The sequence below is a fragment of the Lissotriton vulgaris genome, chromosome 3_2 (genome assembly GCF_964263255.1).
Source record: "Lissotriton vulgaris chromosome 3_2, aLisVul1.2, whole genome shotgun sequence".
In the NCBI taxonomy this organism is placed as follows: Eukaryota; Metazoa; Chordata; class Amphibia; order Caudata; family Salamandridae; genus Lissotriton; species Lissotriton vulgaris.
Window position 1 is genome coordinate 246,214,429 of NC_141690.1, and position 25,486 is coordinate 246,239,914.

General features: G+C 46.7%; 1 protein-coding gene across 1 annotated transcript in view; it reads right to left on the bottom strand.

The window, feature by feature from the left end:
- Positions 1-1,963: 1,963 nt before the first annotated feature.
- DNAAF9 (dynein axonemal assembly factor 9) overlaps positions 1,964-25,486 on the bottom strand; it is an 816,325-nt gene continuing 792,802 nt past the window's right edge. Inside the window, exon 37 of the mRNA XM_086964303.1 lies at positions 1,964-6,278. Coding sequence (XP_086820429.1) covers positions 6,166-6,278 — 113 coding nt within the window. The 3' untranslated portion in view covers positions 1,964-6,165. The remainder of the gene's footprint in view (positions 6,279-25,486) is intronic.

A 25,486-nucleotide genomic window follows, 5' to 3' on the forward strand; every position in this document is an offset into this window, starting at 1 on the left:
TGCATGTCCCTGGCCTTGGTGCGCTGTTCGCAAGTATTGCTTTATGATGCTTACTGTACACTGTGAATGCTGTTTTCAACTCGTGGGTTAGGTGCACCATGACTACCACGAGCAAAAGCCCTGAAGATACCTGTGGTTGATGTACGCTGCCTGCCCCTTGGGTTGTTGGCTAAATAGCTGTGAGCACTGTTGTGAATTACCAAGCTGCCGGCCCTCAGGGTTGTAGGAGTGCGGCTGTGTTGAACTGAAGCTTCTTTTCAATAAAATAATTTAAAAAAGTAAAAAATAAAATTTTAAAAAGTAGTATTTCTCCCAATTCATATGCAATCCAGTGATCTCACCACATTTCTTTAGTAGTTCCAATAAAATAGGATTTGCCCCTTCTGGATTTTTGTTTACATAAAGAAGAATGTTATCTGCGTACAGTGACACAAATGTGTGCTTTATCCCATTGTTATACCCCACTCAATTATCAGCTGTCTTAATTGGACTGAAAAGGGCTCCGTTGCCAAGGCATTGAGTCGTGGCAACAAAGCCCAACCTTATTGTTCCTCTCTCCCCAAAACTCAGATTCGAGGCTTTCTATATACAACCTTTTAATAGTGAAAGTATTTAATAATTTTACCCACTTAATTCAACCTGGGCCCACCCTCATCTTTTCAGGTGCCTCCAGATGTACTCACAGTCTACTGAGTCAAATGCACATTCTACATCCAACACCACCAATGCTAAAGGCCTTTGAGTAGTTTCTTGAGTGGACACTGTATGATTTAAGCATTATGTATTGTTCTACTGCCAGGCACAAACCCTGATTCATCAATATGTACAATCTCAGGTATTACTAGTACCAGCCTAAAGGCCAGCCTTTTACTCAATATTTTGAAGTCTGTGTTCAGCATAGACAATGGTTTGTTTGAAGGTATACCGTCTGGTTCTCTATCAAGTTTTGGACTCATAATAACCTGTTTCCTGCACTGGTGCCGGAAGAGACACATTCAATAGATTACCCAATAGATTTCCAAACTTAATTTGATATATCTCAAGGGATACGCCTATACTCACCACAGGTCTTGCCTTTATTCATGTTACTCAATACCTTTTTTATCTCCTGCCTGTCTAACTGGGAGTCCAACATACATTTCTAGTCGTAGATTATCCTTGAAATTGGTAGCCCCTAAGGTATGTGTTTATTGTTGTTGTCTGCATTTAGGGTCTGCTGGGAAACCATTTCCAACCATGCCTTAAAAGCATTTTGTATTTCCTACAGAATAACCACCCACCATTGTATCTGTCTGCATTTGCAGTTTTATTATATGTGTATGAGGTTGCTCCCTTCTTAGAAGCCAGGCTAGCAATCTCCCCAACATGTCCCCCTCTTAATACTGTTTTCAAATTCTTTTCATCCTGCTTATTGAGCACTGTTGTTCCCATTTTTTAGGGTACCTGTATACTTTGTCTCTAGTGTTTGTAGAATCGTATTCTTATTGTGTGGAGCAACTGTTCTTGTATGAAATATGTATCAGACATACATTATCCTCTTAGTTAAACCTTCATGGCTACCCCCTTTAAGCTACGCCTTTCCTTTTTACCTTGTCTGCTACTGTTGTTAATTTCATGCCCCTATTTTTTTAGTAAATTTCCAACATTTCTTGAGGGAAGGGGCTTTACTTGTGTTGGAAATTCACTAAGCAAGTGTCAGTTAATTACATGCAGTGACCCTTTCACTGTCCTCCATCAAAGGTTTAATGGTTGTGAACTTCTCTTATCACTCAAATATACAGTGTTTGATTCAATATGTTATAATTTATTTACAATGTTGTAACAATTAGAGTTAGTGAATATTATAGCTCAGATTATATGCTTTAGTTATCTTTGAGTAGTCCTAGTAAGTCAAGCCTCAAACCATTTTCTAATTCCCTTCTTAATGAAGACATATTAATTAAACAATACAAATGAGAACAAATCCGTAACAGAAGATAGTTTATTTGTTTGTTTATCACATTCAAATTACAAGTGTAAAAATCAACACATCCACACAACTGCTGGTAAAAACATGTAAAACAATAAAAAAATAAATGGGAGGCAATTTAATATATATATTTAACAAGTAGTGTAATAAATACAATAAAACGCAAAATAAGCTTCAATCACACAATTCAGTTTCACTGAAGTTACAGTAGTATTTGTAGAAAGAAGCTTTTAATTTAACAAGTTGCAAAAATTCCAAGTACTGAAAACTAGTACAAAAAATGAATTTGGCACATTGTAAAGTGAGATCATTTATCATATTAGTATTAAACAACCATGAAAAAATTAGGTAATCTCATACTAATATTTTGAGGTACATTTAATTAGCTAAAATCACACCAACAATGCCTTCCTAACAACTCACAGTTTACAATTTTCTATACTAGTTAAGTTTTTCCCTTTTAAGGATACACCTTCTTGGTGTTCAGAGCTTTTTGCTGTGCAAATCCAGAAGAAAACATCTCAAAATCCGCCTAATAGGGAACCCTTAAACATGCAACTGAACTTATCCCTGTAACTGAGCAGTTCTGTTTGATTTCACAAATCGCTGAACCTCAAACAAGCTCAACATCAGCAGCATTAGACAATAACAAATGTTTCAAATAAGTCACTTGGGTAGTTTAGGTTGCAGGAGTTCCCTCTTTAAGCTTCTCACATTTTTGTCACCTCCCTATAACTTCAGTAACTTGTAATCACACTCACTCTCTGTGATAATAAAAACAAGCTGCGAACAATAAGGTCAGCAAAGCATGTAATAAACCCCTTGAGGACTCTATTGAAGCACTTTGTGCAATACAAAAAATGCCTGGGGAAAAGTCACTGTTAGCAAGTTTTGTTACTCAGTATAAATATAGACACAGTGTAATGGCACTTGTTTTTTCAACTTCTCTTCAGCTTACAGAGAATGTCTATTTTAATTTTACAATAGCTACAAAACCTATAAAGTAGACAATTCTGAGCAATCATATTTAAACAAAATATTCCCCTCAATCGGAGACAATACAGTAAACATACATTTCTTACAGGAACAATGCAAAAATATGCTAACTTGTGAAGTGCAATGGCACAAATCTATCAGCCACCGGACCTACAAGTTTAATTAGATCACAATTCCATTTTTTGTACATCTTAGTCCTCAAAGAGTTATTTTCCTACAAATTACCTCTACAGTATGTCCTAGTAGTTTAAACTAAGGTATATTTCTTTAAAGTCCTTTCACCATCACTGTTTCCCCTTCGAACATGGGGAGAGACATTACAGCCAATGACAATCACTTTGCGCATCCATTTAGTGCATCAATGGCGCCATAAGCAAGGCACTGCTGTGTTTCAAAAAATATAGCTGTCACAGTTGTCTGCAATTTTTTCACAAATTACAGTTTTATATTAAAGGCTGAGGTAATAACATTTTTCTATACCAAAAAACAATCAACATCTTCACTGAAATAGTACCAGTCTGGTGAAAGGTCTTGATCAGATTACAAGGTTATCATTACCACTTAGCATGCACTAAATAGTATTTATATCATCAAGTTGATAACACTCTCCTGGCACCTCTAAGAACTGGTTTGTGTGCAGTGTCCTACAGTACTTTGTTCATTGGTTTTGCACTTTATGGCATTTGTTCGACAATAATTCACTCCATAAAACAGGCACCAATTAGTCCCTTACTTCTTGAAGAGACTGACTTTGTAAGCTGCACAACATTAAGTTATTAGAGACCAGCAGCAATTAAACTACTGAAATTGTTTCTACTTCAATTAATAAATTGCACTTAGAACCTACGTAGCTTATCATGTCCCAAGAAGAGATAGCTTGTTCCTTCACTGTCTCAACTCTTATATGTCTAAGTTACGTATGTTTTTATTTAAAAAAAAAAATAACTATTCTAAATATATGGCTTTTGCTCACATACATATGACTAGCTTTGTACAAAATTAGACTCACAGTGAAAAATGATCTAGCAGTGTTAAGGTAGAGCTACAATTAGAAATTGCAATGCAATATCTTGCCTAACTTGCTTTGTCAGCTTTTAACAAATAATAGTAGTATGATATTTTTTATAAGCTCAATTTTTTCAAATACTTCCTAAATGGCTCATTTTATACTCTTGCTTGAAACACTGTTATTTCACATAAATTCCACTGCTAACTAATGTGCAATAAGTCAACTTTAACAGGTATCTTACTGAAAGACTAAGGGATGCCACATTTTAATGTTTGTCGATCCCAAGCCATTATATGTGTTGCACCTATTAAATTCAACTTGCAAAATCTAGCAACAAATTGTTTGCATATAAGGAATTTACAAACATTAAAGTCCTTTGTGCATGAAAAGTACAGTACATTTCTACATCTAATGGCCCTTCAAAAGAATCAATAAATGAGTGTAAGTAGTAATTAATATTACAGCCACTTAAAATTGAATGTACATCAACTAAGAATCTACATTTCTATTCTGGAATCCAGCAAAGAGGATACATCATATTGCTGAATAAACAATATCGCCTATGTTTTCTTTTTGAAAACTATAATTAATTTGGGCAAGCTTTAGCAACTATTTCCTAACTAGGGCACCCCCTATCTATTACATTTAGCTAGTACATATCATATTGTGAAGAATATTACAAAGACTTTTGTTATCTATTTCAGGGCATACAATATTACAAAAGAAGTTGTTAAGTCTCAAGGCTGTTAGGATTAAAACAACCTATTTGATTTTTAAGTCACAGCTTCTTTACAGGAAGGAAAGATATAAGCAACTAACATGCCTGTAACAGTTTTCAAAATTTCGAAGAGAGGAACTACCCAATTATTGATACAAACAACCATATTTAGCACCATACTTAACAGGAAAGGTTCCATCACTCACTACTAATTCAAAAAGCTAGTCTGTTTTCACAAATATGAAAGAATATGTGATTAATATTGATGCCAAACACAATATTAAAGAAAAATAGTAAAACAGTCTAGTACTTCGTAGGTTTTAAGACAACACATGTTCAGTTACATTTTGACAAGGTACATGAAACATGTGCTTTACAAATAAAACAGTATTTGCCAACATTAAGTAATTTGACTTTGCATTTTTTGTTGCTAGAGAGCAAAGTAAATAAATATATGGAGTAGAAGAGACACACATTCTATAACTGCCCAACTGAAATTTCATAATGTGCATTCTTTACCTATTTCATGAGACATTATGCACCTCAGATGGAGTTACTAAAAATGGGCAATACTTTTTTTTCTTTCTTCAACGTTAATTGTACAGCACCAGCTTCAATCTATTCTATACATAGCCAGGTTGTTTAAAGTTTGAATTTCAAATACACCTTTTAGTAGGTAATGTGCAATGTCAACCCATGGGACGGATTTACGACTGCCACAAAAAAGTGTGGCAGACAAGGGTTGCTGCATATATGACATCATGGTAAATTTAGTACACTATCAAATAAATGCAGTACACTGTCACCACTAAGTCTGTGGTGAGATATAGCCTTTCTGGAGACCCTGCTTTACTGTTAGCAAAGTAACTGTCCAGTAAACATTATCAGTAAAAAAAATATATAAACAGGATAACTGAGACTTGGGATTTCCCTATAGTAAGTCTACCTACCGGAAAAGGACACATTCTAACTTCTGAAACATAAGTGTGATCCCTTGATAGATCGCACTGTATGTGCTCTACCATTTGTTGCAAATATTGTTGTGAGCTGGCCCCTTGCACAAGCTTTGGAATGTTAAGTTCTTAACAGCAAAACTTTTAATTTATTTTGTACACTTTGGTCCCAATGTTTGTATCTAAACATTTGTTTGAATCACATTTAAAAAGGGCATTCAGAAATAGGGTATGTGCATGTTTAGTCTTTTCTGTTCTAACTTATAAGCTGTTTATAAAATGAGCAAACAATACTAAACACTGTGTTATGTGTTAGATGAAGGTAGAAAAGGCAAATAGCTGGACTTTGCAAACAATGCATTTCTATAGCACAATACACTTTAATCACAGGGACGGACATAAGGCCTTCAAAAAACTGCATTTATATCATTAGGAGTGAAAGCTTTTTTATGAATAACATGACTCGAAAATGATCAGTTTTTGGGAACTAAGCAACATTTCAGAACAGAAATATGTTCCATTACATCTTGTGCTCAAAGACATCATGATATTCTTGCTGTTCCAGCTCTTTGTTATACTTTTCAATTTCGTTGTTGGTTTCCTCTATATAGTCATCAATGAACTGGTCCATTACTGATTACAAAAAGTTATGGAAAACTTGAAAAATCATTTTGTAAAGATAAAAAAATCACTAACTGCCACTTCCCACCTTAATTACCCACTACTGTACACGGTGATTAGTATATGATTTCCCTATTTTCAATGAATAAGTTACTTACCCTTGGCAACGTTCTGTCAGATGGATTTGTATTTACTAGTACGACTGCTAATCTCAAAATTGCCACAGGCTTCAGACTCCATTAGGACACATTTTCACCAATTACAGTTTAACAGCAACACTGGGCGCTGTTGTAGCACCAGATACAAATGGGCCTGATGGCAAGTTCTAGGTGTGATGACTCATGTTCATAAAGGGAACACTGTGTTGATGATGCCAGTTTCACATGTTCACCCACTGCACCAATAGAAAACAAACCTACAAACTAAAATAGTTTTCAACAAATAAATGTCAGATCTGCAGCAGGAAGTTAGATGTTGATTTGGAATTTATAAGAAGGTACATGTCCATCAGTCAGATTGTTACCATATATAAATAACAATCTTCTCCTTTCCGCCTACTCTGTATCATGAACGACTCGTGAAACAGCATCACATGAGGTGGGGCTGAGTTAATAAATATTAATTAACTGCTTTGTCAACTAACTCCTATAAACGGAGCCAAGGAAGCAGGTTTTTTTCAGTAAATGTGCTCTAATTCTCCGCAGGTGATTCTTGGCAAGCTCTTATGTTTCAAACCAATAAACGACGTGTCGCAAATCCTGAACTCTTGAAATCTCACTCAGTCATAGATAAGACCCCTCGAAGACTCCCAACTGAAGGAAATGCTCAACACTCACTGATGGATGAGGAAAAGGATAAATAGATGGATGGAAAAGGGCAATAAGATTAAACTCCAATACTACCTGTGTCTAGATAAGAAACTGGCATAAGGAGGAGGCACAAAAAGATTAAGTTACCTACCTTCAGTAATTCTCGTTGTGGTGAAAACTCGTTCTAACCACACATACTTCACCTTCAGAATAATCATAAAGGTGCCTGACTGAATCCAGAAATTTTCATGGCAGTGCTCCTGTCAATTGCTAGGTGGCATTGTGCGGCTTCGCGTTGGCTTGTTCAACCACAGAAGTGAGAGAGCAGCACATAAGTATCGTCCCTGCCTAGTGACGTCAGGCGTTGCTGGATTCTCCTCGCACTCTTGAACGCAGTGCACAGAGGTACCAGTGTGGAGATCTCTAAATTGGGACATTTTTAGATAGTAAAAAGAGGCCACTCAAAGGAATTGGGGGGGGCGAAGGGTAGTGAGGAATCTGTGAATAAACAGACTATGCCCCAGAAAGAACGTTACTGAAGGTAAGTGACTTGTTCTTCTCAAAGATACTTCGAACCGTAGATTACTTAAGTTTAGAATAGTACCTCCCAAAGGTAGAGGGCCTGTGGAGTGGACCCAAACCAAAAAGCCCTGCACAACCAGAAGGGTAAAATGTCCTTCTTTTCGCACTGGCTGTCACGGCAGTTGTGCATGGTGTACGTACGCACTGACGTCTAAGTTGTGCAAAGCAGATGTAGCAACCTTCTGGAGGTTGCTTCCTGGGCAGCACAAAGCAGGTCTTAATGCAGAGGACTATTCACTGTGACAGAGTCCTTTTCTGTGCACGTCTTAATTTGAGCTGATGGTTTGCGGTACTCTGCACTTAATTGTCAACAGCGGCACTTATTACAGACTGCCACATGGGGGTGCTGTCTGTCTAATTTAGAGATGAGCAAAATAATTTTTTATGAAATCAATATAAAATTAAAATGACTAATTCCATGACGTCTATACCATTCATCTAGCTTTGGTGTGATGCTTAGTACTTGTGTTGCTATTGTCATTGGCAGCGGCAAAGGGTGGTGCAAGCTGCAGTGGACTCCTGAGAATGACCCACTTAAAAAAAAAATAACAAATTAAGCACAGGCTGCATCACCTCACTGTTCTTTGCCCCAGATAACCGCCAGTGCGGATTGTCCACCAGATGCTGGCAGTTCTCCAAAGAAACAGGGTTTTTTTCTTTTTCAGGGAATACTTGAGCTCTGCTATGTTACTGACTGCCTGTCTGGCTGCTCTTGTTACAGGCCGTGGTGCTATAGGGGAGGGGAGACCCTCCTAACCCCTCCAGAAGGTGTTGGTGCACAACACTTGAACAATGAAAGACCAATTCCCGCGCACACACTCAATTAAATTCCAACACCAAGTAGTGTAAATATCAGTTCAAACAGTATAATCATAAGGAATGATGTCCACTTCCTCTTGTGAGAGCAATATTTTCTTTTTATTGCTAAAGCTATACCACGCCAGCCGACACGTGTTTCATCAGAGTACAAGTCACTCTGACTCTTCGGGGCTGGAATTAAAACAAAATGTACATGGTACTAAGTGTTGTGATGTATACTACATCATACATCTTTACATCATAGTGGCAATAATTTACAAAAAGGAAATTCAATTCCCATTTTTTTGCATTGTTGCACTTTATGCCTGACATTTGTCTCTATCATCCCCGAGAATACTCGTGCGCAGGGGGAGAAGAGGCAAAAACATTTTTATTGGTTTCTATTAGGATACTAAGGCAAGGTGGAAACCGGGACCTTATATGGTCTCCTCCAAAATGGAGACCCATTACATTCCTCACACAGAATTCATTCAACATTACGTTTTATATTCAGTGCCGTTGAGAGATTTGTTCATATTCATCATGTGCATATGCACTCGTGAGTATGTATATCAAAATTTAGCAGACCGAACAATCCATGTTTTTATAACAAGAAAGGTAGGATTACGCATGCCTACCATAAGACAGTTCTTTGTTTACAAATTCCAACAATCCAACAACGGTGCTGGGTCTATCCTATTCTCTTGCGGCGATGAAAAATAGTTTCAGATACTCGGTTTTCAATTTTGCTTTGAATTTTGGACACCATATCTTCACATCACTTTCTTCTTTTTTTTTAATCCGTCGGCATGATTGATTCCTTTTTGAACTAAAAAAAACATGGATTGTTCGGTCTGCTAAATTTTGATATACATACGATGTCATAGGAGAAATGTCGTCGCAAATTGACCACTCAGTCACCTTTCCATGGCATGAGCATGTCACACTCACAAGTGCAATAAAAAGAAAATATTGCTCTCACAAGAAGAAGTGGACATCTTTCCTTATGATTATACTGTTTGAACTGATATTTACACTACTTGGTGTTGGAATTTAATTGAGTGTGTGCATGGGAATTGGTCTTTCATTGTCCACCAGATGCTCTTTCGTGCAATCAATGTAGAAGCTTTGTGCTCTTTTGGGTCCAGCTGATGGAGTCTCTTCTCCTCTTTGGAGGGGTAAGGAGGGGCAAAGAACGTTGAGAGGGTAATGAATTGCCTGCTCTGGGAGGGTAATGAAAAGCCTGCCCTAGTGCTCAACACCAGCTTCTCTGGGGAAAAAAGTGGGTTAAGGTGGTGGCAGTGGGCGCAAGTGAAAGAAATGAGGAAGGCAGTTTTGAGAGTCAATAGGGGCAGCGCAATTGGACATGAGCTTGAATGGAATGTGCATAAGGAATGTGAGAACCAAATTAAAGTTCCACTGTGGCATCACAAACAGTTTTGGGGAAAAATATGTGCCACACCGTCAATGAAATACAACTAGTGATTGAAACCAGGACGGTTGATCAGATACACTCAAAAATCAAGCTGACAAATGCACAAGTTACTACTTGTGTAACGATATATCTGTAAGAGACATTAGTTAGTGATAGATTCCTTACCTTAGAATATCCCCAGGCGTCAGACTGGATCCGGAAAATTTTGCGTAGCAGTACCCTTGCGCGTCGGTAGGCGTCGTCTGCGGCTCCGCGTCCGTCGTCGGCGTCGTGGGCGCCATGATGACGTCGTCGGAGTATATAGACGCCGCTTCCGCGTGCTGACGTCAGTTCTTAGCCACAGCTTTTCCGCGCCAGAAGCGCAGAGCCATGACAAAAACCGACACTGGTGCCAAGAAACTAGGGCCCTGAAAGGGGATGACCTTAACCCTAGATATAGGTTCGCAGAACGGGGAGGATGGGTGGGTCGGTAAGGAATCTATCACTAACTAATGTCTCTTACAGATATATCGTTACACAAGTAGTAACTTGTGCATCTGAAAGAGACACGTTAGTGATAGATTCCTTACCTTAGAATAGATACCCCAGCAATACCATCCCCGTGGTGGTGGGTCTGCGAACCAATATTCACACCAGAAAGTCCTGGAGAACGGAACGGCCGAAGTAGCCATCTCTCCGGACTTGACTGTCCAGGCAGTAGTGCCTCGCAAACGTGTGCAACGAAGCCCACGTAGCAGCCTGGCAAATGTCCTGCAGGGGCACACCTCGGCCCAAGGCAGTTGTAGTGGCCGTGGCTCGAGTGGAATGAGCCCGCAGCCCAACAGGTGGTTCCTTCTTAGCCAAGGAGTAACACGCCTGGATGCACATGATAATCCAACTAGAAATGGTCCTCTTGTGCACCGCTTTCCCTTTCTTAGCGCCCGCGTACCCAACAAAGAGTTGATCATCCACCCGGAACTGGCGTGTGCGATCCAGATAGAATGAGAGCGCACGTTTTGGGTCCAGACGGTGGAGCCTCTCCTCCTCTCTCGAGGGGTGCGGAGGCGGAAAGAAGGTGGGCAATGTGATGGACTGCCCCATGTGGAAGGCCGTGACCACCTTAGGCAAGAAGGAGGGCCTAGTCCTCAAAACAACCTTGTCCGGATGGACTGAAAGGAAAGGAGGCTTACAAGAGAGAGCCTGGAGCTCACTCACTCTCCTGGCAGAGGTGATGGCTACCAGGAAGGCAGTCTTTAAAGAAAGAAGGCGAAGTGGACAGTTGTGAAGCGGCTCAAAGGGAGCGCACATCAGAAATGTCAGAACCAGGTTCAAGTCCCACTGAGGCATCACGAAGGGAACAGGAGGAAAAGTATGAGTGATGCCCTTCAGGAATCGATTTACGATAGGGGACTTAAACAAAGAGGGTTGGTCAGGCAGCCTCAGAAAGGCTGAAAGAGCCGAAAGATAGCCCTTGATAGTGCCCAGAGCAGAGCCCTGTTGGGCAAGAGAAAGAAGGAAGAGAAGAATCTCAGAGAGAGGGGCATTGAGAGGATCCACAGCCTTTGCTGTGCACCATGCCACAAATCTGTTCCACCTGCAGGCGTATACCGTTTTTGTGGAGGGACGCCTGGCTGCCAGAATGATGTTGCAAACTTCAGGAGGCAAGTCAAATGGCCTCAACTGCCGCCGCTCAATCTCCATGCATGGAGGTGGAGACTGGACAGGTTCGGGTGGAGGACCGTCCCCTGCTGCTGCGACAGAAGGTCCTCCTGAAGAGGCAGACGAACCGGGGGATCGACTGACATACTGAGTAGCTCGGGATACCAGTACCTTCGTGCCCAGTCCGGAGCCACAAGGATGACTTGTGCCCGGTCGCGCTTGATCTTCTTCAGCACTCTGGGCAGAAGAGGTATAGGCGGAAAGGCGTACAACAGACCGCAGCTCCACTCGCGACGAAAAGCGTCTCCGAGCGAGTGCCGCCTTGGAAATTCCAACGCGCAGAACTGATGACATTGCGCGTTCTCTTCGGTGGCGAATAGATGTAACCAAGGCTCTCCCCAACGCAGAAAGAGGCCTTGCGCCACGTCCGAGTTCAGACGCCATTCGTGATCCATCGAGCACCGACTGCTGAGTTCGTCCGCCCAGGCATTCAGAGAACCTGCCAGGTGTTGAACCACCAGAGTCACGCCCTGATGTTCCAGCCATTGCCAGAGGCGCAGAGCCTCCTGGCATAGGGTCCACGACCCCACACCGCCCTGTTTGTTGCAGTACCACATGGCGGTGGTGTTGTCCGTGAACACCTGCACTGCACTCCCTCGGACAGACGGGAGGAATGCTTTCAGTGCCAGACGAATCGCCCGCAGCTCCAACAGATTGATATGGAGCTGGGACTCCGCCGGAGACCAGAGTCCTCTGATCTCCGCCTCTCCCAAGTGGCCACCCCAGCCCTGGAGGGACGCGTCCGTCACAACTACGTGCTCCGGTTGGGGAAGGGAGAGGGATCTGCCGTTGACCCAATCGCGGTCCGTGAGCCACCACTGCAGCTGTCTCGCAGTGCCCTCCGAGATCAGGACGTGGTCGGAAAGGTTGCCCCGGTGCTGGGCCCACTGAAACTTCAGGTCCCACTGCAGAGCCCGCATCCGCCACCGTGCGTGATGCACCAGAAGGATGCAGGAGGCCATCAGCCCCAGAAGCCTCAGCGTCAACCTGACCGAAACCCGGGATAACGGCCTGAAGATCGGAATCAGGGCCTGTATATCCCGGACTCGCTGTTCGGGCGGGTAAACCCGAAACTGCGCCGAGTCGAGAACCGCTCCGATGAAAAGGAGCTTCTGAGAGGGGCACAGGTGTGACTTCGGCACATTGATGGAAAATCCCAGCCTGTGCAGGAGATCCGCCGTAGTCTGGAGGTGGTTGACGACTGCCTGGGGCGAGCCCGCCTTCAACAACCAGTCGTCTAGGTAGGGGAAGACTGAAACCCCTAACCTGCGCAGGTGAGCTGCGACCACCGCCATCACCTTCGTGAACACCCGTGGGGCTCTGGTAAGGCCGAAGGGGAGCACGGTAAACTGAAAGTGCTCGAGGCCTACCGTAAACCGCAGGTAACGCCGGTGGGCCGGCAGGACGGGGATGTGGAAATACGCATCCTGCAAGTCCAACGCTACCATCCAGTCTCCTGGGTCTAGGGCAGCCAAGACCTGAGCCAGTGTCAGCATTTTGAACTTCTCCTTCCGGAGGAAGCCGTTGACGTTCCTCAGGTCCAAGATAGGGCGTAGGCCCCCTTTGCCCTTCTTGGGTACCAGAAAGTAGCGGGAGTAGCAACCACGTCCTACTTCTGGCCCAGGAACGCGCTCGATGGCCCCCTTGGCCAAGAGGGCCGAAACTTCCTCCTGCAGGAGCCGCAAGTGATCCCCCGATACGCGGTGGTGTTGCGGTGGCATGGCTTGAGGGGTCGTCTCGAAGGGGAGGGAGTAGCCCCTTCGGACGATCTGCAGCACCCACCTGTCCGAAGTGACTGTGCGCCAGTGAGAGTGGTGATGGCGAACCCTGCCTCCCACTGGCGTCACATGGGCCGAAAAGCACGGACTAGGAGGGTTTAGAGGCGGATGCTGCGGGGGCAGGTGTGGACTGGCTCCGCTTGCCTCCCCTACCGCCTCCACGGCGGTTTCCACGGCCGCCGCCGCGCTGGACGACAGTTTGCGGCGAGTGGCTGGCGGCACGTGTGGGGACGCCCCTTCCGTGGCCACGAAAGGAGCGAAAAGCAGCCACTTGCTGGCGCGGGGCCGAGAGGCCCAAGGACTTGGCCGTAGCCCTGGAGTCCCTAAAGCACTCGAGCGCGTGGTCTGCCTTGTCGCCAAAGAGGCGACGGCCATCGAACGGCATGTCCATGAGTGTATTCTGGACATCAGCCGAGAAGTTGGCGGACCTAAGCCAGGCGTGGCGTCGAATCGCCACCGTCGTAGCCATCGCTCTGCCCAGCGAGTCAGTGGTGTCCAGTTCGCACCTGATCGAATATTTCGCTGCGTCCCGGCCCTCCACAAGGGCTTGGCCGAGTTTGGCCCGTACCTCCAACGGGCAGTCTGGCAGCAACTCCGCCACCGTTTCCCATATAGAATGGGTGTAACGGCCCAAGAGGCATGCGGTGTTGGAAGACCGCAGTCCACAGCTAAGGGACGAGAAGACCTTTTTGCCAAAGGCCTCGTACCTCTTGGATTCCCGATCAGGGGGTGCTGACGGGAAGGCGGTCTGGGGGTTAGAGGCCTGGATGACCAGACTCTCGGGGGTGGGGTGGGTGGACAGGAAACATGGGTCGCCCGGAGCCGGGCGGTGGCGTCTGGCCACGTTCCTATCTACAGGCGAACCTGTAGCGGGCCTGGACCAAGTGCCCAACAGAACGTCCGACAAGGCCTCATTAAACGGCAGCATTGGCTCCATGGAGCATGACTGCGGCTTAAGGACCTCAGTGAGGAGATTAGTCCTCACGGCCGCGACGGGGAGCTCAAGGCCCAAGGCCTTAGCAGCCCTCATCAACACCACACTATATGTAGCGCCCTCCTCCGAAGCCACGGAAGGAGGAGAGACGAATCCAGTGTCTGGAGAGGTGTCCAGGCCACTGGCCTCCCCAAGGTCTCCTGTCCAGTCCATGCTAGACTGACATTCCCTTGTCAGAGGGTCCTCAGACCCCTCCCAATCCTCCTCATCCCCCATCTCCTGAGACTCAGGGTCGTAAGTGAATGAGGATGGGCCATAGGGATGGAAATCCCCGACCGGCGTCGAGATCGGCGCCGACTGGCCCCGTCCCGACGCCGGAACCCATAGAGAGGAGGAATTGGGGACGGCGTCGGCCGGGACCGACGCCGGCGGGGACACCACACGGACCGACCCCGGGGGGGTCGTAAGGTCCACCGGGGACGCACCATCGCCCGACGAGGGCCGAACGGCGCCCTGCGGCGTCGGACCCGAAGGCACCGACGACGCCGGGACCGCCGAACCCTGCGGCGCCGAGCCCGAGGGCAGCGGCGGCGTCGGGATCGCAGAGCCCTGCGGCGCCGGCGTCGAAGACGTCGGCGGCGTCGAGGCCGAAGCACCCGACGGCGTCGGGGTTGTACCCGACCCACTAGGGCCCCCAGACGGGTTCACTGGGCCCGAAGGCGCCGCTGAACCTGTCGGGGAAGAAAGGGACCTCATGGCCATGAGGAAGCGCTCTATCTCCCCCGGCGTCGCGTTCAGCCCAGGGACCGGGGGGTATGGAGCCGAACGCGGCGCCCGCGACTCCTGAGGAGCCGCGTGGGCGGTGTCACCCGAACCCCCGGCCGCATCGCACGAGCGTCGGGGGGAGTCGGAAGAGCGATGATGTCTCTTCGACTTCTTATGCTTCTTACCTGACGACTTGGACCCGGAGGAGTGGCGCCGACTCCCGGAGCTGTGACGGCTCCGCCCCCGCGACCTGTCCCTCGACCTCCCGTGGGACCGGGACCTCACTTGGCGCGGGGCCGACTGGCGGATCTCGAGTCGCCTGCGGGACAGCTCCCGCCTGGCCTTCCTCGAGAGGGCCCGACAGTCGGAGCAGGCCTCGTCGTCATGGTCGACGCCCAAACACGTCAGGCACAGTCGGTGCGGATCCGTAACCGACATGAGTCGCTCGCAACCGCCGCAGTGCTTGAAGCCGGGCATCCCTAACGGCACCGTCGGAGTCGTGAAGACTTCGAAAGAGATCAAAAAGATCCAAAAAGTTAGTCAAAAAATGACCAGGGAACTGCTTTTTCCAGATCTGCGCTGGCTGGCGCGGAAAAAAGAAGAACTGACGTCAGCACGCGGAGGCGGCGTCTATATACTCCGACGACGTCATCACGGCGCCCACGACGCCGACGACGGACGCGGAGCCGCAGACGACGCCTACCGACGCGCAAGGGTACTGCTACGCAAAATTTTCCGGATCCAGTCTGACGCCTGGGGATATTCTAAGGTAAGGAATCTATCACTAACGTGTCTCTTTCAGATAAGATATTATACTGCCCACCGCAAGGCCTTGCTGGGCTAGAGACAGAACAAATAATAACAGATCCAACAGTTTGGCTTGTAAAGGATCTGTGCTGCAGACTTCAAATTAGGCCAAAAACTTGTTTCCTGTTGTAGAAGGCCTTTGTAAAGAGATGCCTGGATGAAATCCACAACCTTCGGTAGTACATCAAACGCAGTCATTAGCTGCTGCTCAATTTTCACACATGGAGGTGTAGATTGCGCAGGTTTAAATTTAGAACCCTGTGCTGGTGCTTTGGCAGAAGGTCGTCCTGAAGAGGCAGATGCCCATACCCACAAGTTCCAGGTACAACTCTCTTCTGCCCTTATCTAGAGCCACCAGGATGACGTGGGCCCGGTTGTTCAAGATCTTCAGAAAGCAGGGCAGAAAATGAAGTGGCTGAAGGTGTATAGGAGCCCCTGTTCTCCACTCTTTTCTAAATGAGTCTCCTACGAGACAATTGTTAGGAACGCCAAAGTTGTGACACTGAATGTTCTCAACAGAGGCGAACAGATCTGGCCATGGTTCTCCGACCACTGGTAGAAGATGCCCTGCACCACCCCAGGATGTAGCCACCATTTATGAACTGCCAGGCGCCACCAGCAGATTTTGTCAGCTGAATCACAATCAGGAAAATATCACAAAGTTCCAGCAAACTCCAGAGGTGTAAGGCCTCCCTGCACATGATCCAGGACCCCACTCTAAACTGCTTACTGCAATACCACAGTGGTGTTATTTGTGAGTGATGGACTACAGTAATGTCTTTTATGCAAAGTGAATGGCCTGTAACTCCAATAGTTTTATGTGGGGCTGGGTTTCCGCCAGATATCTCCTACTCTTTCAGGAGACTTACCCAACCCACCAGGGACCCATCAGTAAACACCTTCAACTCTGGGTGGGGAAAGGGAAGGGAGATGGGTCAGCTGCTAGTAAGATTGCGGTTGAGAAGCCACCACTGGAGATCTTGTACAGTCTCCTCCGAATTCTGGATATTATTCAACAAGGTTCAATGGTGATGGGCTCATTGAGACTTTAGTTACTACTGCAGAGCCCACATGTGTTGTCTGGTGAATGAATGAATGAATGAATGAGGTTTTGTATTGCGCAACTTTGCCCAAGGGCATCAAGGCGCATCAGATGGAACGGCTGAAAGCAGGGCTTACTTGTACTGGTGAAGAGTACAAGTAAGATGAATGAGGCCAACAGACCAGCAAGTCTTAGAGCCGCTGTCACTGAGACCCAGGACTGTGATTAAGACATCAGAATCATAAACTTAATGCACAAGTTACTACTTGCGTAACAATAAATCTGTAAGAGACATTAGCTAGTGATAGATTCCTTACCTTAGAATAATCCCCAGGTGTCAGACTGGATCCGGAAAGCATTCGTCAGCAGTACCCCTGCGCATTGATAGGCGTCGTCGGACGGCTCCGTGTGCGTCGTTGGGGTCGTACTCGCCGAGATGACGTCACTGGAACTACTTAGATGCATCAACGCGCGCTGAGGTCAGTTCTGTACACAACTTTCCGCGACGGGAACGCAGAGCCATGTAAGATACTGACCACTGGTGCATAGAAACTAGGGTCCGAAAGGATGACCTCAACCCTAGAAATCAGGTCGCAGAACTGGGGGGGGGGATGGGTGGGGCGGTAGGGAATCTATCACTAACTAATGTCTCTTACAGATATATTGTTACACAAGTAGTAACTTTTGCATCTGAAAGAGAAAAGTTAGTGATAGATTCCTTACCTTAGAATAGATACCCAAGAAATACCAACCCAGGTGGTGGGTCTGCGAATAGGATTACACCAGAAAGTCAGGGAGGACAGAACAGCCAAAGAAGCTGTCCCTCCGGGCCTGACTGTCAAGGTAATGATGCTTTGTAAAAGTGTGCAGTGAAGCCCACGTGGCAGCCTGACAGATATCTTGCAGGGGGACACCACGTCCCAATGCCGTAGTGGCTGCTGTTGCCCTGGTAGAATGGGCACGCAGCCCCACCTGAGTTTCCTTTTTTGACATAGAATAACAGGGCTTGATACACAAGATGACCCAGCGGGAGATAGTCCTCTTGTGAACAGACTGCGTAGCCAACAAAGACCTGGTCATCCACCCGGAATGCTTGTGTGCGATTCAGGTAAAATGAGAGCGCACGTTTTGGATCCAGACGGTGGAGCCTCTCTTCCTCTCTGGAAGGAGGTGGAAAGAAAGTGGGCAAGGTGATAGTCTGCCCGATGTGGAGGAAAGTGACAACCTTTGGCAAGAAGGAATGACGAGTGCGAAGCACAACCTAGTCCGGATAAACTGACAGAAAAGGAGGCTTACAAGAAAGAGCCTGAAGCTCACTCACTCTCCTGGCAGAGGTGATAGCCACCAGGAAGGCAGTTTTCAAAGTCAGATGATGTAAAGGACAATTGTGAAGTGGCTTAAAGGGAGCGCACATGAGATAAGTCGAAACAAGATTCAAGTCCCACTGACGAAGGAGGAAACATATGCGTAATGCCTTTTAAGAATCTCTGTACAACACGAGATTTGAAAAGAGAAGGCTGATCTGTAAGCCTCAGAAAAGCTGCAATGGCCGAAAGGTAGCCCTTGATAGTGCCCAGAGCGGAGCCCTGCCGGGCCACAGAAAGAAGGAACATAAGGACCTCAGAAAGAGGGACAGAAAGGGGATCCACAGTCTTAGCTGTGCACAATGCCACAAATTTGTTCCACCTGCAGGCATACACTGACTTAGTGGAGGGACGCCTGGCTGCCAGAATGATATCACAGACTTCAGGAGGCAAGTCAAATGGAATAAACTGTCCCCGCTCAATCTCCACACATGTAGGTGGAGGCTGGGCAGGTTCGGGTGGAGAACCGTCCCATGCTGCTGCGACAGAAGACCCTCCGGCAAAGGTAGTCGGATCGGGGGATTCAGGCTCATACTGAGTAGCGCAGTAATAGCTAAGTCCAGAACAACAAGGATCACTTGCGTCTGGTCGCGCCTGATCTTCTTCAGCACTCTGGGCAGAAGTGGTATAGGTGGAAAGGCGTACAACAGACCGCAACTCCAATCGCAACGAAAAGCGTTGCTGAGCGAGTGCCGCCTTGGAAATTCCAACGTGCAGAACTGATGACATTGAGCGTTCTCTTCGGTGGCGAATAGATCTAACCAAGGCTCTCCCCACTGTTGAAAGAGACCTTGCGCCACCTCAGAGTGAAGACGCCATTCGTGATCCATCAGACACCGGCGGCTGAGTTTGTCTGCCCTGGTGTTCAAAGAACCCGCCAGGTAATGAACCGTCAAGGAAATGCTGTGACGTACCAGCCATGTCAGAGGCGTAGAGCCTCCTGACATAGGGTCCACGACCCCATCCCGCCCTGTTTGTTGCAATACCGCATGGCGGTGGTGTTGTCCGTGAACACCTGCACAACCCTCCCCCTGACAGAGAGAAGGAATGCCTTCAGTGCAAGAAGGATAGCCCAAAGCTCCAGAAGGTTGATATGGAGCCGGGACTCCTCCGGAGACCAGAGGCCTCTGATCTCCGCCTCTCCCATGTGGCCGCCCCATCCCAGGAGGGACGCATCCGTCACGACTGTGTGCTCCGGTTGGGGAAGGGAGAAGGATCTGCCGCTGACCCAATGCTGATTCGTGAGCCAGGACTGCAATTGTAGTACAGTGTCCTCCGAGACTTGGACATAGTCGGACAGGTTCCCCTAGATTGGAAGGGGAGGGGGTAGCCCCTTCGAACAATCTCCAGAACTCACCTGTCTGATGTAATGGTGCGCCAGTAGGGGAGGTGATGACGAATCCTGGTGGGCCTGAAACACCGGACTAGGAAGGTGTGGAGGCACTGGGAGCGGGGTTGTTGGTGGACTGACCTGCACGCTGGCCCAGTGACCCACCTCTGTGTGCCCAGCGACTGGACTGCGACTGTTGCTCCGCAGGCTTGTTCTGAAATTAACGTGTTTGCACGCCTCTTCCGGAGCTTCGAAAGGAACGAAATTTAGCAGAGGAAGGAGTACGTGCGGCCAAAAGGCATAAGGACTTGGTCGTGGCCCGCGAGTCCTTAAAACACTCCAATGTGGAATCCGCGAGGCGGGTGCCATCAAAAGGCATGTCCATCAAAGTATTCTGGACATCTGCAGAAAAGCCAGTCGTCCTCAACCAAGCATGGCGACGTAGCGCCACCATTGTGGAAATCGCCCTACCCAGCGAATCAACGGTGTCAAGAACACAAGGTATAGTGAACTTGGCCGCATCTCTCCCCTCCATAAGAGCTCGGGAAAGAACTGTCCGGGCCACCTCTGGACACTGAGATAGCACCTGCTCAACCGCATCCCATACAGAATGGGAATAGCGGCCCAAGAGACAGGCAGTGTTTACAGACCGTAGTCCAGAACTTGCGGAATAATAAATCTTCTTGCCAAACTGCTCCAATTTCTTGGATTCCTTGTCTGGTGGAGCAGAAGGAAACGCACTTGGGGACGTTGAGGCCTGAACCACCAAGCTCTCTGGTGTAGGGTGCTGGGTGAGGAAAGCAGGGTCGCCAGGGGCTGGGCGATGGCGTCGGCCCACACCCTTGTCCACAGGGGCCCCTGTGTTCGGCCGGGACCAAGTTCCCAGACGCACATCAGTAAGTGCATCATTAAACGGCAACAGCGGTTCAATAGAAGAAGAGGCTGGCCCAAGCACTTCAGTCAGTAGGTTGGTCCTGACAGCCACTGTAGGGAGCTCGAGGCCCAGAGCCTCAGCTGTCAAACGTAGCACTGTGGAAAAGGAACCACTCTCCTCCATAGTAGCTGAAGGGGATGGTGAACCAGGCCCCGGAGTGTAATCCGGGTCACAGGCCTCCGCCTCCTCATCCCAGTCGGGAACGGACTCGCACTGTGCTGCTAGAGGGTCTTCAAACCATTCCCAGTCCTCCCCTTCCTCCACAAGTAGACGAGGATGTGGGTGAAGAAAAGGGCCAAACTCCCCCATTGCGTCGGGATCGGTGTTGGGAGACATCCCTCCAGCACCAGGTAGGCGTCGGAAAAGAAGTCGCTGCAAGCATCGGCGACGTCGATGGGGGCCGTACGGGGTCCACCGGCAAGAACGGGGAACCCCTGCTGGAGCCATGGAGGCCTCTGGGTGTCGTTGGGCCGGAGACATCGAGGAACGAGGAACAGTGATGCCCGCGGGGCCCGGAGGCGATCCGACGGGGCCGCAGTTACGTGCCATTGCAGACACGAACACTTGCAATTCGGCCGGAGTCACCGATGGACCCGGAGCCAACGGTAACTGCTCTGGCTCCGTTGGAGCCGCAGGGGTGGTGCCACCTGCCCCCTCAGCTGTGTCTCGCGACCGGCGAGGACGAAGAGCGACGACGCTTCTTTGAATTTTTATGCTTCGCCTTACCTGAGTGCGAAGACTTCAAATGACGGTGCTTGCTCTGTGACCGGGCCCTCGACCTTTCACGGGGCCTGGAACGATATGGGGCCGACTCCCGGGCCTCCAGCCACTTTCGGGACCGCCAAATTTTACGGGGCATGGCCCTGCAGTGGGAACACGACTGTGTTTGTGTCACGTCCCAGGCAGAAGAGACACTCACCGTGCGGGTCCGTCAGCGACATCGTGCGCGGACAGGCCTCGCAAAGCTTGAAACCGGGCATCCCTATGCACCAGGAGTAAGTTTACTTACAATTTATATCAAACAAATACTTTATTCAACAAATGACAGGGTACCGCTCTCTCCGGATCTGTGCTTGCTGGCGCGGAGAAAGAAAGAACTGACGTCAGCACGCGTGGGTGCTTCTAAGTAGCTCCAGTGACGTCATCTCAGCAAGTACGAGGCCAACGATGCACGGGGAGCCGTACAGCGACGCCTATCGACACGCAGGGGTACTGCTGATGAAAGCTATCTGGATCCAGTCTGACGATTATTCTAAGGTAAGGAATCTATCACTAACGTATCTCTTTCAGATATATATATATATATATATATATATATATATATATATATATATATATATATATATATATATATATATATATATATATATATCCTCCTTTCAAGTAAGCAATAGATCGTATGTTCACCCTATTATCTCTTAACAGCTGTGAGGTACAGAGGATAACAGATGTATAAAGAGAAGGGACTAATGTCTCAAAGAGACAGATAACATCCAACCTCCAGCCAGAATAAAATATCCTAAATCAACATAGGTAAAAGCTATATCAAAAATCCACGTAGGTGGATACAACCTTTAGGCAACAGGATAGGCATGGCAAACATGAAGGAATAGGAGTATCTTGATGCCATACAAATGGTAAATATCAATAATAACCATGTAAACCCTCAGAATGAACGGATGTAAAAACGCACCAAAAGGAGGGAACTAAAAGCTGTGTTTCTTCACATCTACAAGATATTGCTAGCTGAAATAAGGCAAGAAGTTGCTAAAGAAAAACTGTAATCCACGGCCCTCACCGGAGGTAACTTAAAAACCTACCAATGGTAGGAAAATATCCCATGTAGGATCTCATAGAAAGAAAACCCGACATCGATATAACAAAAAACCTCTGCAAAGACTCGAACACCACAACCAGTGATGTTACACTGCAAAACGCATATCATACTACAGTTCTGAGTCAAATCACAAACTAGGAGAAGTCTTTGCACTGGAACAACTCCTCCACCAAGACAAAAGAAGGAAACAGGGCTGAGGGTCTGTACCAACCTGTCTGTCCCTAGACCTATGCAAAGCAGCGTCTGCAGGGGTACCAAACAAATGAACCCCATCAAACAGCAGGTCATTTAAAACTGACTGGACTGCCTCTGAAAATCCAGTAGAATGGAGCCATGCTCGCTGGCGTAATGTCACAGAAGACGCGATGGTTCGACCAATCGAATCAGTGGTGTCCATTCCACACCTATGTGATAAGCCTTGCCGCCCATCCGAAATCAATTGACTCGATTTGCCCCTATTAGCCTCTGGAAACAATGGCAATAGCTGTGCCAACGAATCTAATAATGTGGTATAGATAGAGTGGTCCCTGACCAAATAAGAATGAATTTAAATCTTGTAACAAACAATCATTGGCAGAAATATTGATAAAACACTATTGTTTGTTCACATAGTGTCAATACGTGTTTCACTCTATTTTTTCATTTTTCTTATACATATATAAATAACATTTTTACAGTGCCCACTGTACAGGGAAGGGGAGGGTAGTGCAGTGATCAGGATTGGTGTGGGTAGGTGAAGTGACAAATCAATTGCAAATTTCTTTTAACAATTGAAAGTGGCTTCTCAAGAGAGCCATACAGGAGTACATCCAAAATCAAGTTGGCATTCTTGTAACATCATACTAGACAGGTGTTCAAAATCACACTCTGATTATGTGTTCCAGTTAGATAGTCAACGTTTCGACCCTCGTTGTAGGGATGTTGCCCCTTACATGGGGGGTCTTCTTCAGGACAGGGGAAATGGGGTGGGCATATCCTATGGGGGAAAGGTATTTTAAAAAAATTATTACTAAAAAAAATCACTCCATGAAAACTATATACACAGAGGTACATCAATTGGCATCATACGTTAGTGTAGACCCTAAACGTAGGTCCAGTTGGATCATAAGGCAGAGGGGTTCCGAGCTTGTTTCGGTCTACTATGGCCTCTTAAGACGGAAAATGATCACAAATTGATTCTGTCTAATGTGGCCAAAACTGTCCATTGTGCCCTATTTAAGACAGAAATTGATTGCAAAATTATTCTGTATAATGTGGCCAAACTGTCTAGGTGGTCTCTACAACAGGAAAGAGGTACCATAAGGATTAGTTACTTACCTGTAATCCTAGTTCTCATCCAGGGGTATACTCATCAAAGTCATAATCTATGAATAATCCCCACCCATGTGCGGGATCCCGGAGCATATAGAAAATACATATAAAAATATATGTATATATATGTGAAACATATATTTGCAGCCTAAAAAACATTTCCTGACTGGCAAAAGTGCCGCAACATTACATAAATTAGCATACATACAGTAGTACTCTTCCAAACCCTAAGGAAGAAAGAGAGCAGAAAACATTTGTATACAACAATGCTTTATTGCCATAGGAAAACCTGTAATTGCAGGCATTTGCCAGTAGGCTGCAGTAGAGTATAAAGCAAACAAAGAAAACTGACACCTTGCCTTTAAGGCATTAGAGTAGGGGTACTGTGCCTTTAAGACCTGAAGGCAACCCCCTGCTCCCATGGTGCACCACAGGTGACCGTTGGGTCAGTTCTTTTTGGAGGTGCATAACACCTGAGGAGATCCACAATAAAACATCTCATAACTTTGTAACTCTGCTCGTCCGGGGAGGTGGGAGGGAGCTTATGACTTTGATGAGTATACCCCTGGATGAGAACTAGGATTACAGGTAAGTAACTAATCCTTCTCATCCAGGGGATACTCATCAATAGTCATAATCTATGAATAGATTAGCAAGCTCATACCCAAAGTCTCGCGGACGAGCAAGAAGTATAAAAACTTCAGAGAACGACTAAGACATATATTGCAAATACATCTTATGCAAATAAGTTCCTTAAAGAGGCCTGCCCTACTCTGGCATCGGCCTGAGTATCTGAGTCCAGGCAATAATGGCGGGTAAAGGTATGGACAGACCGCCAAGTTGCCGCTTTACAAATTTCTGAAATAGGAACATTACGAAGGAGAGCTGCAGTGGAAGCTTTCCCTTTAGTAGAATGTGCATGTGGTTTACCCTGCAAGGTCTTGTTAGCTAGTTGATAAGCAAAAGCTATACAGGAGACAATCCAGCGAGAAATTGACCTTTTGGAAGCTGACAGGCCAGTATTAGTACTGCCATAGTTAACAAAAAGCCGGTCAGACTTTCTCAGAGGCAGGGTATTTGATAAGTAGAACTTCAGGACCCTCCGGAGATCAAGGGAGTGTAATGACCTCTCCGGGGGAGTGGAAGGATTAGGAAAAAAGGTAGGTAAGGTAATAGACTGGTTGATATGAAAGTCTGAAACTACCTTAGGCAGGAAACTTGGGTGCGTTCTTAAAAGCACAATATTGGCATGAAAAACTGTGTAAGGTTCCTTGCAACACAAGGCCTGGATTTCACTGACCCTACGGGCATGGGTAATCGCCACTAAAAAGGCAGCTTTCCAGGTCAAGTGCTGCAAAGAGGCCTTATGGATAGGCTCAAAAGGAGCACTCATCAGCTTAGTCAGTACAATATTAAGCTCCCAGGGAGGGGAGGGGGACCTCACCGGTGGGAAGACTTTTTCAGACCTTCTAGGAAATCTTTAACTACAGGCATAAGGAAGAAAGTTGTCTGATTAGGAGACTTCCTATATGCTGTGATGGCAGCTAAATGAACCCTGATGGAGGGGTATTTCAAGCCTGATCTCGCTAAATGCAGTAGATATGGAAGAATCACCTGCTCTTGGCCATGTACCGGGTCAAGAGAGTGCTCACGACACCATAAGAAGAACCTCTTCCACTTGAAAGCGTAGGACTTCCTAGTGGAGGGTCGCTTCGATTCTTTAAGAATAGTCATGCAGTCTGCTGGGAGGTCTAAATGTCCATACTGGATGACCTCAGGAGCCATGCCGTCAAGCG